The 15,513-nt window shown below is 40.4% G+C and overlaps 1 protein-coding gene across 2 annotated transcripts in view; it reads left to right on the top strand.

Moving 5' to 3' along the window:
• Positions 1–359: 359 nt before the first annotated feature.
• si:ch211-71n6.4 (para-nitrobenzyl esterase) overlaps positions 360–15,513 on the top strand; it is a 45,624-nt gene continuing 30,470 nt past the window's right edge. The window contains exons 1-4 of one of the 2 annotated variants that reach the window (XM_061884070.1): positions 360–496; positions 1,418–1,688; positions 11,209–11,346; positions 11,428–11,629. In XM_061884070.1, the coding sequence (XP_061740054.1) occupies positions 1,425–1,688; positions 11,209–11,346; positions 11,428–11,629 (604 nt within the window). In that variant the 5' untranslated portion in view covers positions 360–496; positions 1,418–1,424. Of the gene's footprint in view, positions 497–1,417; positions 1,689–11,208; positions 11,630–15,513 lie in introns of both variants that reach the window. The other variant, XM_061884062.1, reaches the window with a different exon arrangement.

Below are 15,513 nucleotides of genomic sequence, written 5' to 3'. Positions count from 1 at the left end.
TATTTGAGCTATTTTTAGAACAGGCCAGCGGGCGACTCATCTGGTCCGCGGGCACCGCGTTGGTGACCCCTGGCCTAGATTATATATATACTTGCAGTGTGTATATAAAAGGTAGATGGAGGGTTTTGACGGTTTTTTAGACGGCTTTAAACCTTACAACGGTGACTCTTATTAGCCACATATATCAAGCGTTTTTTCACCATCTTTAAAATAAAACAAATAAAAAAGACGTGTGTTCTTGTCTCTCTTAATGATTGTTAACGATAGGCAAAATTCCAAAAAAAGTGCAGTTCTCCTTTAAGTGTGCCTGCTCAGAGCGTCCGCCTCCCCCTCAAGGGGGCAGTATAATACACTATCAACGTCTTATCTACCGGAAATGTAGAAGAAGGTGAACTTTTCGGCCTGTCTTGTCGTCTAGTAGTTTGTCTCTAACTTAAAAAAAACAAAAAACTTGTTTACTAACAAACCTCCTGCTATTTTCAAGTCCTTTTCAATGGTGAGCATGAAATATACGAAGATAATTATGCCCTTTGTGGACTATAGACATGGAATGAGTGCGTGCGTGCAAGAGCGTGGCTCAAAATGTTGACGTTGTAAACAACATATATTTGTAATTTTGTATAGATGTCACAGCAATGAAGCTACACGAAATAACATCAAACTCGGACTTTTAAGTTTTACCAGATATAGTTGCATGTTAACCACTATTTTGTGCTATTTTTTTGGGAACGTGTTCATAAAGTATTTCAAATGTACTTTGGATTCGGCGTTGAGGGTTCACATTTACAACAACACGCCATAACAATTATGAATCACAATGTAAGCAGATTCACGACACCATACTTTTGTTTTCATGTTCGCTTACATTCATTTTTTCCAACACATATTTTTGTTATTTAACTTTCTGCTTAAACTACTTTTACATTCTGTACCTCAGTTACTATCAATGGAGTGTAACTGTGTGGACCCTATCAGATTCAGAATCAGCTTTATTGTCATGTCATTAATTTAATTTGTTTGATGTTTTAGTGCTGGTATAATGTATGCATTTTTACAGCAAGTAACATATACTATGTATATTATGCAGTGATTAAAAAAAAATAAGAAAGGGTTGCAACAAAGTAAAACCTAAGAATACAAATGTGTAAGTGAATAAAATGAGAATACAAAATTAATACATTCGTAATGAACTTATTTGAAATATTTTTTTTAAAGATGAATGCATGCATAATAAATGTAGGATTAAATAACTGAGAGAACCATTGTATCATGCAGGACATAAATGGAACAATTCATCAATAATGAATTCATTTAGTGAATTTGAAATTGGCCTAAAAGGTCCTGCAGTTGACATAATTTATGGGTGTTGTCTGGAAAGAAAGATAGTGAAGTTGTGTTTTTTTATGTTGTGTCCTAGATTGAAGATGAGTGAGGACGTATATGAAGTCCCAGCAAGGACAGAGTACCGGTACCTGGTGCAAGAGGAAGATGAAGAAGAAGTGCAGTATGTTCGACACAGACATTACATCAGCCCCTTCTTGGTGCTGTCCAGACGTTGCATTGTCCTCATCTGCATTGGTGTGTTCACTCTCCTGGTTCTGGCCACCTACATGGGCTACCTTGCCCAAACACTCCCACCTGGCCTAGCCCAAGTTACCACTGACTGTGGTGACTATCGAGGAAGACATGTGAGTTTTTTACGTCTCCTCTGTCTGTCTGTCTGTCTGTCAGTTTTCTCATAAACTATTGTGACATGTTAGCAGTGACGTACAGTCAGGGTAGGCAGGTGAGGCGGGGCCTCACGTGCCGTAAAACAAAAAAAAACAGAAGTGTTGTGTAAAAAAAAAAAAAAAAATTAAATTGTTATATGTATCCAGTGATTATACTATGAAGTTATTTTCCATTTAACTTCACCAGTTTTAGATTATTTGTATTCAAAATCGCTGAATTTTCACATTTGCCGTTCAAATACTGAAAAGAGACTTGCGGTGAGTCACCAGCCAGTTGAGCCTCACCATGGATTGCGCAATGACTCGGCTAACTGCTGGCCTGCTGTGCAGTGAGACCGTATTGCTAGAGGTATATGAATTATATCTCTGAGCTGCCACCTTATCATGGTAGAGGAGTTCGCGTGTCCCAATGATCCTAGGAGCTATGTTGTCCGTGGGCTTTAAGCCCCCTGGTAGGGTCTCCCAAGGCAAACTGGTCCTAGGTGAGGGACCAGACAAAGAGCAACTCGAAGATCCTCTATGATGAACACAAGAAAAGGACTCAGAATACCCTCGCCCGGACGCGGGTCACCGGGGCCCCCCTCTGCAGCCAGGCCCGGAAGTGGGGCATGATGGCGAGCGCCTGGTGGTCGGGCCTGTCCCCATGGGGCCCGGCCGGGCACAGCCCGAAGAGGCAACGTGGGTCCCCCCTCCAATGGGCTCACCACCCTTAGCAGGGGCCATAGAGGTCGGGTGTGAAGTGAGCTGGGCGGAAGCCGAAGGCAGGGCACTTGGCGGTCCGATCCCCGGCTACAGAAGTCAGCTCTTGGGACGTGGAATGTCACTTCACTGGGGGGGAAGGAGCCTGAGCTAGTGCGCGAAGTAGAGAAATTCCGGCTGGATGTAGTCGGACTCACTTCGACGCACAGCAAGGGCTCTGGAACCAGTTCTCTCAAGAGGGGCTGGACTCTCTTCCACTCTGGTGTTGTCGGCAGTGAGAGGCGATGGGCTGGGGTGGCAATTCTCGTTGCCCACCGGCTCAAACCCTGCACGTTGTAGTTCAACCCAGTGTCCTGACTGTTGTTTGTGCTTACGCACCAAACAGCAGTTCTGAGTACCCACCTTTTTTGGGTACACTCGAGGGAGTACTAGAGAGTGCTCCCTCGGGTGATTCCCTTGTTCTGCTGGGGGACTTCAACCCTCATGTTGGCAACGACAGTGAAACCTGGAGAGGTGTGATTGGGAAGAATGGCCGCCCGGATCTGAACCCGAGTGGTGTTTTGTTATTGGACTTTTGTGCTCGTCACAGTTTGTCCATAACAAACACCATGTTCAAACATAAGGGTGTCCATATGTGCACTTGGCACCAGGACACCCTAAGCCGCAGTTCCATGATCGACTTTGTATTTGTGTCATCGGATTTGCGGCCTCATGTTTTGGACACTCTGGTGAAGAGAGGGGCGGACCTTTCTACCGATCACCACCTGGTGGTGAGTTGGCTGCGATGGTGGGGTAGGGTGCCGGACAGACCTGGCAGGCCCAAACGCATTGTGATGGTCTGCTGGGAACGTCTGGCAGAGTTTCCTGTCAGAGAGAGTTTCAATTCCCACCTCATGAAGAACTTTGAACATGTCATGAGTGAGGTGCTGGACATTGAGTCCGAGTGGACCATGTTCCGCACCTCTATTGTCGTTTCAGCCAATTGGAGCTGTGGCCGCAAGGTATTTGGTGCCTGTCGGGGCGGTAATCCCAGATGGATGGATTTCCATAGTTTAGTTAACTGGGGTATATAATGTACAGTGTATTTTGTCAACAACTGTATGTGTGTAACGTATTTCTTGTGCTGAGCAATCATAAAACGGCTGCGAAAACGCACCGGGTGAGGCTCGCAGTAATCCCGCCTCCTAGTGGTAGATGGCGCTAGTGATCCCAGAGATCATTCTTTCGACTACTCGGCTGCAGAAGAAGTGACAACAAGCAGCACCAGTCAGCAGCGATCGTTTTTTTTTCCTCTCGCCTGGCCTTTTTACATGGAGAATTACATGTCTAAAATAAAACAGTTTTCTAAACTAGACTTTCAATCGAAGCAGGAGGTAATAATTAAAGGAAGATCTCCATCGAGACAGAGACTTTTAAAACTGAAGAAAGATAAGTAAGACTTATATAAACAAGTTATCGATGCTTTTGTTCGTTCAAAAGGAGCAGCGCATGAACTTCATTTATAAGTAAAGGTAAGACCACAAAAACGTTTTAATTTTATTTTTTATAAATGTGCTTTTTTGTGTTCCACTTTGTATGTGTAAAGTTAAAGTTAAGTTAAAGTACCGCTGATTGTCACACACATACTAGGTGTGGTGAAATTTGTCCTCTGCATTTGACCCATCCCCTTGTTGACCCCCTGGGAGGTAAGGGGAGCAGTGGGCAGCAGAGGCCGGGAATCATTTTTGGTGATTTAACCCCCAATTCCAACCCTTGATGGTGAGTGCCAAGCAGGGAAGAATGCTGGTATGAGCTTTTAAACATAACACGTTAACTGCTGCCAATCAAATGGTGAATAGGATACTCTTTAGGGTTCATATGTTTGTAAATCTGACTGTGATGAAGTCAGTGCCTCACCAGCCATGAACCTCACCGCACGTCACTGCATGTTAGCCATTTGGTTTAGTATAATTCGAAGTCACTGTGTTATGAAAGAAAACATTCATGTTTGCTACATGGTTGTGAAAAGTTTTGTTGATTGACAGTTAGTTGTTTTGCAACCTACATTCCATCATAGCCGTGGAGAAATTAAATACTAATTGGAGGCCATGCTCATTTTAAACCAAAGTACACAGGATTTTGCGCTTAGCTTTTTTACTAACATCACTGGTGGTACTGAATGAACAAAAATTAATAGCACAGACTATTTTTCAGTTTCACTGAAATCATTTAGAACAATGAAGTGTCTTAGCTCAAACAATTGTATAATTACCACTCAGACAACGTCCACAGTGACACACATGTGCACCCTTACAGATAAACACAGTGCTATCATAAGCTCTGATGCAACCCTCAATTAAAGATCCTTGTCCTACAGCTTTTTGTAGTCAAGTCATACTACGTCATGCAGTACACACTAAGCTACTCTAACAGTTATACAACAGGACTGACAGCGCATCACATGTATTACATTACAGATCATATTGTTACTTGTGTACTGTACTGTACATGCCAGAGAGACCAGTGATGTTAATAGGTTTTCAATATAGTGAGTCCCGAGGACCCACAAGTGGTGATTTTAGTTGGTCTTGGGAAAATTCAGTGGTTTCTACGAGGGCTGCAACTAACGATTATTTTGATAATCGATTAATCTGTCGATTGTTACTTCGATTAATCGATTAAACATCGGATAAAAGAGACAAACTACATTTCTGTCCTTTCCAATACTTTATTTTAAAAAACAGCATACTGGCACCATGTCCTTTCGACTTGCCTTGTGCATACTGGCACCATGTCCTTTCGACTTGCCAAATAAAACAAGGCAAGTGTTACAAAAATGTTTTTTTAGTTTTTTTTTTTATAAAGTGAACCATTGTCATGCATAAACAGCATAATAGCAATAATTTTGTTTAGGGGAATTTCAAACCTGTCTACTACCTATTCCAGGGGTTGGGAACCTTTTTGGCTGAGAGACCATACAAACCAAATATTTTTAAAAGTATTTCCATGAGAGCCATATACACATACATTCATATATATATATATATATATATATATATATATATATATATATATATATATATATATATATATATATATATATATACAGTATATATATACATATATGTATATTTTTTTAACACTGAATACAACTAAATGCGTGCATTTTTAAGTAAGACCAACATTTTTAGACGGTAATAAGTCTTATTCGTTTTAATAATATTCTTTTTCTGAAGCTAAGCAACAATAAATAAAATACTTCTTACCATTAATGCGACTTTTTGAACAGGTGCGGTAGAAACCGGATGGATGGTTTAAAATCCATGAGAATGTTTTACATTTTGAACGTTATTTTTAACACTGTGATTAATAGTGGAGTTTTTCATTACCTATCGTGTTAAGCAATGTCAGATAAGATTTATCTGAGAGCCAGGTGCAGTCATCAAATGTGCCACATCTGGCTCTAGAGCCATAGGTTCCCTACCCCTGACCTATTCCAACATCCATCTCTGCAATGATGGATGTTGGATGTCTTTCCTCTAGTGGCATGGTCGTAAGGTAAATTGTCTTCATGTTCCATTCGTCTCCAATGTAATGGCATGTATTGCCAAGGTAGGCTTCCGTGGCTACACTTGTCCACACATCAGTAGTGAGAGCAATTTGCTCTGGGTAGCTTTTATGTTAGTGTGCACTGCTTGGAATGTCTGCTCGTACTTCCTCTTCATCAGTTTGGTAAAATGGGTCCTCGAGGGAAGAGTGTAACCAGGGTTGAGGACGTGAATCATTGGTCTAAAACCTTCATCCTCCACCATTGACAGTGGCCTCATGTCAGTTAGCAACATATTCAGGATAGCATCAGTCAATGCAGCTGCTTGCTGTGGTGTTAAGACCTTCCTTTGTACCAAGTCGCTAATGCTGCCTTGTTTCTTTCTGAAATGAGAGAAACCATGTTATGAATCTACATAGTAGCATCATTTACATGTAACTCAATACACACCCAGTTGATTTTATTAATAATTTCTGACATCAATCAATCAATCATTCCATCCATCCATCCATTTTCTACCGCTTATTCCCTTTCGGGGTCGCGGGGGGTGCTGGCGCCTATCTCAGCTACAATCGGGCGGAAGGCGGGGTACACCCTGGACAAGTCGCCACCTCATCGCAGGGCCAACACAGATAGACAGACAACATTCACACTCACATTCACACACTAGGGCCAATTTAGTGTTGCCAATCAACCTATCCCCAGGTGCATGTCTTTGGAGGTGGGAGGAAGCCGGAGTACCCGGAGGGAACCCACGCATTCACGGGGAGAACATGCAAACTCCACACAGAAAGATCCCGAGCCTGGATTTGAACCCAGGACTGCAGGAACTTCGTAATGTGAGGCAGACGCACTAACCCCTCTGCCACCGTGAAGCAATCAATCAATGTTTATTTATACAGCCCTAAATCACAAATGTCTCAAAGGACTGTACAAACCATTACGACTACGACATCCTCGGAAGAACCCACAAAAGGGCAAGGAAAACTCACACCCAGTGGGCAGGGAGAATTCACATCCAGTGGGACGCCAGTGACAATGCTGACTATGACAAAGCTTGGAGAGGACCTCAAATGTTATGTTTATTTCCAAATTGGTAACCGTGCGTTTTGGCTCTCAAAACGGAGTCAAATGTGCCGGAGACACAATATCAGCAAGAAAGGGATAACGTTAACGTTACTCACAAAAAAAGAGCTGCCTTGCTTAACTTATGAATGAATGCCTGTTGCCACTCAACAACACAGAAAATGAAGTCGTCGCATCTCCAAAAATTTCCTAACACTATGAAAGTTAATACACAACAGTTGCTGCAGCGCTGCCTTAAAAAAATATCCTCGTTAACAAAAGATTAAAAACACACAAAGATGGACACAACGGATCAATTTATCCGGACTCTGGACTTAAAGGCCTACTGAAACCCACTACTACCGACCACGCAGTCTGATTATATATAAATGATGAAATCTTAACAAACACATGCCAATACGGCTGGGTTAGTTTGCTAAATTGCAAATTTAAATTTCGAACGAAGTTGGAAGTTGTTGCGTCTCCGTCTGTAATCTTCAAACCGCATGTTTTGCATACTGCAATCAGTTTTTTGTTTACCAAGCCGTAGTTTTAATACCCGAACAAAACAATTTTTCTCAGCTCTTCTTCGTTGGTTGTCCTGCAATTTGATCGGATGAATGCTGTGGGACGAAAATAATGTGGATGTAATTTGATTGGCTGTTGTACTGGCAGGTAGCACACACTCTGACAGACACATACTTGTACACAATGAAAGATACAGAGCGCTCCTGAATAACTTTTTAATCTTTGGGTTTTGGGGAAAGTAGCAAGTCATGTCAAGTCAAAAGGCTCAAGTCCAAGTGAAGTCACAAGTCATTGATGTTGAAGTCTAAGTTGAGTTGCAAGTCTCTTTAAATTTTGTCAAGTCGAGTCTAAAGTCATCAAATTCATGACTATCAAGTTTGTATCTTTAGTAGGGGTGTAACGGTACACAAAAATTTTGGTTCGGTACGTACCTCGGTTTAGACGTCACGGTTCGGTTAATTTTCGGTACAGTAAGAAGACAACAAAACATACATTTTTTGGTTATTTATTTACCAAATTTGTAAACTATGGCTTTATCCATTTAACTTTGGAAACACTATAATAATTCTGCCCACGTTAATCCACATTAAACTGCCTCAAGTTGTTGCTTTGATTAAATAAAATAAAAACCTTTCTTCTACATATAAAAAGTGCAACATTAAACAGTTTCCATTGAAACTATTTAATGTCAAGTCATCATGCTTAATTTATTACAGCATTTGGGAAGCCTTTAGTTGACTTTTATTATGTAAATGTTGTATTTTTATCAACATGTGATAGCAGGGACCCTGCTATTCAAAACTAGGCTGCTACATTACTAATAATTAATGTAACTATAGCTGAAAAATAGTACAATAGAAATAGGAGAGACTATTCATCCCTAAACACAATGGAGTTCAATGAAATAACAGACAGACAGTGCTTTGCTGCCCCTAACACACACACATGCACACACACACACACGCACACACTCGCGCTGCTGCCCCTAACACGCACACACACACACAGCAAAATGCGCTAACGTTGCGCTAAAAGCTAATTAGCCTTCACCTCAAGCCTATACTGTGAGCTAGCTGAGCTGCAGTTTAAGTTTCTAAAAGGTCAACGGGCTCATAATGATGTTTGTAATAGTTGTGACTGGGAAGTGTTTAGTATAATTTGGGTAGAGTCCACTGCTCCCCTGCTAAACGAATATCTGCTCGACGCTAAAGCATGGACTACATCGCTTTGAATACGCACTGCTGATTGGCTGTTACATCGCTCTGAATGCGCACTGCTGATTGGCTTTGTATGTAACCAATCAGTTGGTTGTGTGGGCGGGACAATGCTGGGTGCTCACTGCTCGGACAGAGGCAGAAAGCAGAGCAGCTTGTGAAGACTTATGCTTCCAAACTCGTTCGGTACGCCCGCGTGCCAAACCGAAACCCCCGTACCGAAACGGTTCAATACAAACACACGTACCGTTACACCCCTAATCTTTAGGGATTGAAATGAAATCCTCGGTGACCAGCAGGTTGTTATACTAGCAGTTAAACTAGCATATCGCAAGAGCAACAATGCTGTGTACACGTGACCAGGTCTGCGCTGAACAGATGCAGCGAGAGTTTGTATAATGCTTGCATGGTCTGCTGACAACAATGGTTTTTTCCCCTAACTCTTACTCTATTTGATTCATTTTTTATGGATTTACTTTAAGGGTTGAAATCCGGATTTATAAAAGTGCTACTGTTTAATTTTTTTCTTGTCCTACAATCTATTTTTAGTCGCAAATGCGAGTAAATTGGTCGCACTATGGAAACCTGGCTTATTATGCAGCGTCAAAAAATCTACCCCTGTATTGAAAGTTGTTTATATATGTACAGTCGTGGTCAAAAGTTGACATACACTTGTGAATGACATAATGTCATTGCTTTCTTGAGTTTCCAATAATTTCTGCAACTCTTATTTTTTTGTTATAGAGTGATTGAAGCACGTACTTGTTTGTCACAAAAAACATTAATGAAGTTTGGTTCTTTTATGATTTTATTATGGGTCTACTGAAAATGTGACCAAACCTGCTGGATCAAAAGTATACCTACAGCAACATACATCATCAATTTTGCTGATGTAGAAAAGTTACAATCAAATCAAATTAGCTTCATAGCATGGCCTCTTAACTTCATGTGAGTGATTATGATTGACCACACCTGTTGACTTCTCTGAACCCATTTAAATAGGGCTTATGTGATGCAGTCATTACACTCGGTTACAAATGAGACAATGGCAAGGAAACATCTGAAAAAACAAATTATTGGCTTGAACAAGTCAGGAAAGTCACTTGGAGCCATTTCAAAGCAGATTAAGGTCCCAAGAGCAACCGTGCATACAATTGTTTGTAAGTGTAAAGTGCATGGCACAGTTTTGTCACGGCCATGATCAGGAAGAAAACGCAAGCTATCACCTGCTGCTGAAAGAAAATTGGTCAGGGTGATCAAGAGTCAACCGAGAACCACTTAAAAGCAGGTCTGCAATGAATTGGAAGCTGCTAGAACACAGGTTTCAGTGTCCACAGTCAAGCGTGTTTTGCATCGCCATGGACTGAGAGGTTACCATGCAAGAAGGAAACCCTTGCTCCAGAAGTGACACCTTAAGGCTTTTCTAAAGTTTGCTGCTGATCACATGGACACAAATAAGACCTTCTGAAGGAAAGTTCCGTGGTCAGATGAAACAAAAATTGAGCTGTTTGGCCACAATACCCAGCAATGTCCGTTGTATTTTTTACATAAATAAAATATAAGGTTTAGTGTTAATGCATTCACACAATCAACTACAGATGTTTATGCATATAGAAATTAAACAACATCCACATCAAATATTGCACACAACGTATGTGACTCATCACAATTAAACCTAAGGTGTAGCCGAGTTTTGATCCCCAGGGTTACTCTCAGACAAAAATCACAACCTGACCCTGCGATGAGGTGGCGACTTGTCCAGGGTGTACTTCGCCTTCTGCCCGGATGCAGCTGAGATAGGCACCAGCACCCCCCGCGACCTTGAACGGGACAAGCGGAAGTAAATGGATGGATGGATGGATACCCAGCAATATGTTTGGAGGAGAAAAGGTGAGGCCTTCAATCCCAGAAACACCATCCCTACCATCAAGCATGGTGATGGTCGTATTTTGCTCTGGGCCTGTTTTGCTGCCAATGGAACTAGTGCTTTACAGAGAGTAAATGGGACAATGAAAAAGGAGGATTACCTCCAAATTCTTCAGGACAATCTAAAATCATCAGCCTGGAGGTCGGGTCTTGGGCACAGTTGGGTGTTCCAACAGGACAATGACCCCAAACACACGTCAAAAGTGGTAAAGGAATGGCTAAATCAGGCAGGAACAAAAATGAAAATGCAAGCTGCTCAAAAATTTGCCAGGAAGGCTCATGTCAGAGCCAAAAATGCCAAAGTAATGTGTGAATGAACCACTCCCTTGTGCCCCAAACCTGTACCTGGCCCACAGCTTATTTTCAGTCTTTTTCATTAAGTTCAAATCACATGCCTGATTGTGGTCTCTCGTGCTAACGTAAGTCTTGTCCGCAGGGTCTGTTGACTGATTGAGGGTCTCAGCTCTAAACTATTTATGTAATGACTGAATTAATCGTGTGTGAATCTTTTGTTTGACAGAAAAATGGCGCCTATTCCTTTAAAGGCATTCCATATGCTGCTCCACCAGTTGGTAATCTGCGCTGGGCACCCCCAGCTGACCCGGTGTGTCCGGATGGAGTCACTGACGCCAGCCGCTTTCGTAGCATGTGTCCCCAGGTGCGGCCCTTATCAATTGAAGGCAAGTTGATGGGCCAGGAAGACTGCCTCTTCATCAACGTGTGGACTCCAACACTGCAGGCCAACTCAAAGCTGCCAGTCATGGTCTGGATCCATGGAGGCTACCTGCACATGTTAAGTGGTGGAGAAGATGGCTACTCACCAACAGAGAAGCTTGCAGCAGAAACACAGATGGTGTATGTGAGCTTTAACTACAGACTCAATGCATTTGGCTTCATGGCACTGGAGATACTAAGGGAAGGTTCACTCAAAAACACTTCAGGTCAGTTTGATTTATGTGCTTCGTACTTTGAATATGTGACAGGGTTTCCCCTTAATGTAATTAAATGTGGCAGATTGCCACAGCTCTTTTTTACCACCACACCATGGAAATATATACAAATATATTTTTTTTGCATGAAAACTAATCAAAGTAATATATTGTAACCCCAAGAAGAAATCACGACGCACACCATTGTCTGGAGCGTTGTCAGCATGTCTGTGATGTGGATGTGACCAGATATACCCATGGACAGTAATTTACAAAATGTGCAAATATGAAGATGACAGTGGCAGCTTCTCAGAAGTGAAAGGTCAACTGGAGCAGCGAGAAACAAGTGTGAGATCATGCTTGCCATAGCTCGCCTCTTTGTCAGGGACATCAAGGGACAGAAGTTAGGATTCTCTAAACACGATTGCATTTTACAATAACATCATAAGATTAGATTTGTTGCTAGCAGTTTTTGATTTTAAAAAAGTCATTATAAGTCTCGGGAATGACACTTGAAAAATTCTCAAACTATATTGCACATTAGCAACAACGTTTGAAAATAAGGTGCCCAAAAAATATATCTTAATGCTAATTAATACCAGATTTGTTTTTAAATGTATGTATACATTCTTTATAGCCTTTTTAATCCTATCCATTTAATTTATATAGCACATTCTATAATACAAAAGTTTCACATAGTGCTACACAGGAGTTAAAACACATTTAGAAGTAAGATAAAAATAAGGACTCAATTGTGAAATACACTTGTGACAAAACATTTTTTAGGAAAATCAAAGCAGATTAGGCAAATTAATCGATGATGTCATGGTGACCATGGCCCTCACCATGCCCCTGACCATTCCCCCGCTGCCAAAGGTATCTTAGCAGTCGAGTTTAAAGCTTTTGTGACATGACACCAGCACATCGAGGCATGTGGAGAAAAACCTCTAAACAGCCGTATTTTTACACTAAAACTTTTTTGTATACACAATGGAATAAATGGGGTAAAATGATACGTTTATGTTTTACATGACTTCAAGACAGCATCTATCTCTTTAATTTAAAAAACATCCATAATAACATTGTAACTCAAACTTTATTTAGTGACGTAAAAAATAAACGTTTGTATACGACAATTTAGACACTGTCATTGGCATTTAAACCAGCAATTAAAAAATAATTCACTGTATAGTTTGTATTAACACTAAAAACTCAGGAGTTGATAAAAATAACCACACAAGTATTGGCACCATTTGCCAGACCAACCTAAGTCTAAGACTAGATCTGACCAATCTAAGTCTATGAGCATGAACTGATGAAGCCTACTCGGATGAGAGGCGAAGCGTTGTCTATGACAAACCAAACAGTCAAGTTGCGATCGATTGAATGCCCTGAAACTCCCAGCGCTAGCTTTATTCACTTGTAGCATTCTCTTTGTCTATTTACATTCTCAGATAGCTAAAACACTGTAATGACCACCCCCTAATGTATGAAAAAACACGGGGCACGGCCAGTCGAAGGGAGAGAGCATGGACTTCATATGTAAGTGTAAAAATAGAAGAACCAAATTCCTTGAGAAATCAGACTAATTTAGTGCATTGAAACATACTGAGTGTGATGATGCAGTTCTGTATTACTGCTGTCTTTGACTAAGGAGTTAATTCTAATTTGTGGTGTTAAATTTTTTTATGGGCCTTGCTAATGGGGATACCCACAAATAAACAGATTGTAATGATATTTCGTAATACACACTGGTCGCTAGGTGTCAGTAATGTCAAATGGATGTATCAATCAATCAGTTAATCAACCAATCAAATCTTTGATTGATTGATGTAGATTTTACCGGGAAACGGGCTCATTGATGATCTGATCGTGATCTAAGACTGTGATAGAATTCAGGTTGATTATGGTGGATCAGATGTGAGCATATTAATCTGATCAAACAAGGCAGAAATGTCCATGACAACAACCAATCAAAATTGACCTTTCACATTCAACTTGCGGTTGTAAGGTACCGCAAAAGTGAACAGAGTGAGCAAATTTGGGGTTGAACGCGCAGCTAAGGGCAACCAAATAAATGTGAGTTGGGACACTTCTGGTTGGCCTCAAAAATTAGTTTATTGTTAAGAAAAAAGATACATAACTCAACGTAGGTTGTGTGATGGTAATTCTGGTTGCCAAAGTTATGTGGAGTACTGTATTTTTCGGAGTATAAGTCGTTTCGGAGTATAAGTCGCACCTGCCAAAAATGCATAATAAAGAAGGGAAAAAACATTTATAAGTCACATTTTTTGGGGAAATTTATTTGATAAAACCCAACACCAAGAATAGACGTTTGAAAGGCAATTTAAAATAAATAAAGAATATTGAACAACAGGCTGAGTAAGTGTACGTTATATGATGCATAAATAACTAACTGAGAACGCACTCTGTATGTTGACGTAACATATTATGGTAAGAGTCATTCAAATAACTATAACAAATAGAAAATGCTACATGTTTACCAAACAATCTGTCACTCCTAATCTCTAAATCCGATGAAATCTTATACGTCTAGTCTCTTACGTGAATGAGCTAAATAATATTATTTGATATTTTACGGTAATGTGCTAATAATTTCACACATAAGTCGCTCCTTACCATGAATTGATTAACGTGGACCCCGACTTAAACAAGTTAAAAAAATTATTTTCGTGTGTTACCATTTAGTGGTCAATTGTACGGAATATGTACTGAACTATGCAATCTACTAATAAAAGTTTCAATCAATCAATAAATCCTGAGTATAAGTCGCACCCCACAGACCACAGAATACTTTTACACTTTGCATGAGTCCATCTTAGATGAGCTCGGGCCCAGCGAATATCAATGGTTTTTGCTTTGCATAGTAGAGTTTTAACTTGCACTTACAGATGTAGCGACGAACTGTTAACTGTTAAGTGGTTTTCTCAAGTGTTCCTGAACCCATGTGGGGTTATCCTTTACACACTGATGTCGGTTTTTGATGCACAGGTTTTTGATTCTGAGGGATCGAAGGTCACGAGCATTTAATGTTGGTTTTCAGCCTTGCTGCTTACGTGCAATTATTTCACCAGATTCTCTAAGCCTTTTGATGATATTACGGACTGTAGATGGTGAAATCCCTAAATTCCTTGCAGTAGCTTGTTGAGAAATGTTGTTCTTAAACTGTTGGACAATTTGCTCACGCATTTCTTCACAAAGTCGTGACCCTCGTCCCATTCTTATTTGTGAATGACTGAGCATTTCATGGACGCTGCTTTTATACCCAATCATGGCACCCACCATGATTGGGTATTCCAAATCAGCTAATATTTGCAAAAAATAACAAAGTTTTCCAGTTCGAACAGTAAGTATATTGTCTTTGAAGTCTATTTAGTTGAATATAGGTTGAAAAGGATTTGCAAATCGTTGCATTCTGTTTTTATTTACGATTTACACAACGTGCCAATTTTACTGGGTTTTTGGTTTTTGTACACGCTGTAAGTATACATATGCAATGTAGTAAAATTATTATTTATAGCAATATTTAATATTTACATATTTTGATAATTTTAAGCATACGCGGCACATTAATTTAAAAAAAACATCACAACTTTCGCCTGTGCTCACTGATTATTACTCACTGCACAATTCATGAGAGCCAACAAATATAATAAAATTTCACTTACTGCACAATGTCTGCTGTCATTAGGATGCAGACTGGTAGCATATTGTCATAGTCCCGTTTCGATGACGAATGACTCATAATCCACGTAAAAAAAGCTTTTCGTGTCATTCTCGCCATTGCCTGGCTGTCAAAGTGTACCAACTTGTCGTAATATGTCCTCATTGTTCTACTATCCCGGTGAGAGGCATGATTTATGATCTAAAATAAA

Source organism: Nerophis ophidion, linkage group LG02, assembly GCF_033978795.1.
Source record: "Nerophis ophidion isolate RoL-2023_Sa linkage group LG02, RoL_Noph_v1.0, whole genome shotgun sequence".
NCBI classification, from domain to species: domain Eukaryota; kingdom Metazoa; phylum Chordata; class Actinopteri; order Syngnathiformes; family Syngnathidae; genus Nerophis; species Nerophis ophidion.
The sequence above is the reverse complement of the archived record's forward strand: the minus strand, read 5'-3'. Positions and strand labels throughout refer to the sequence as shown.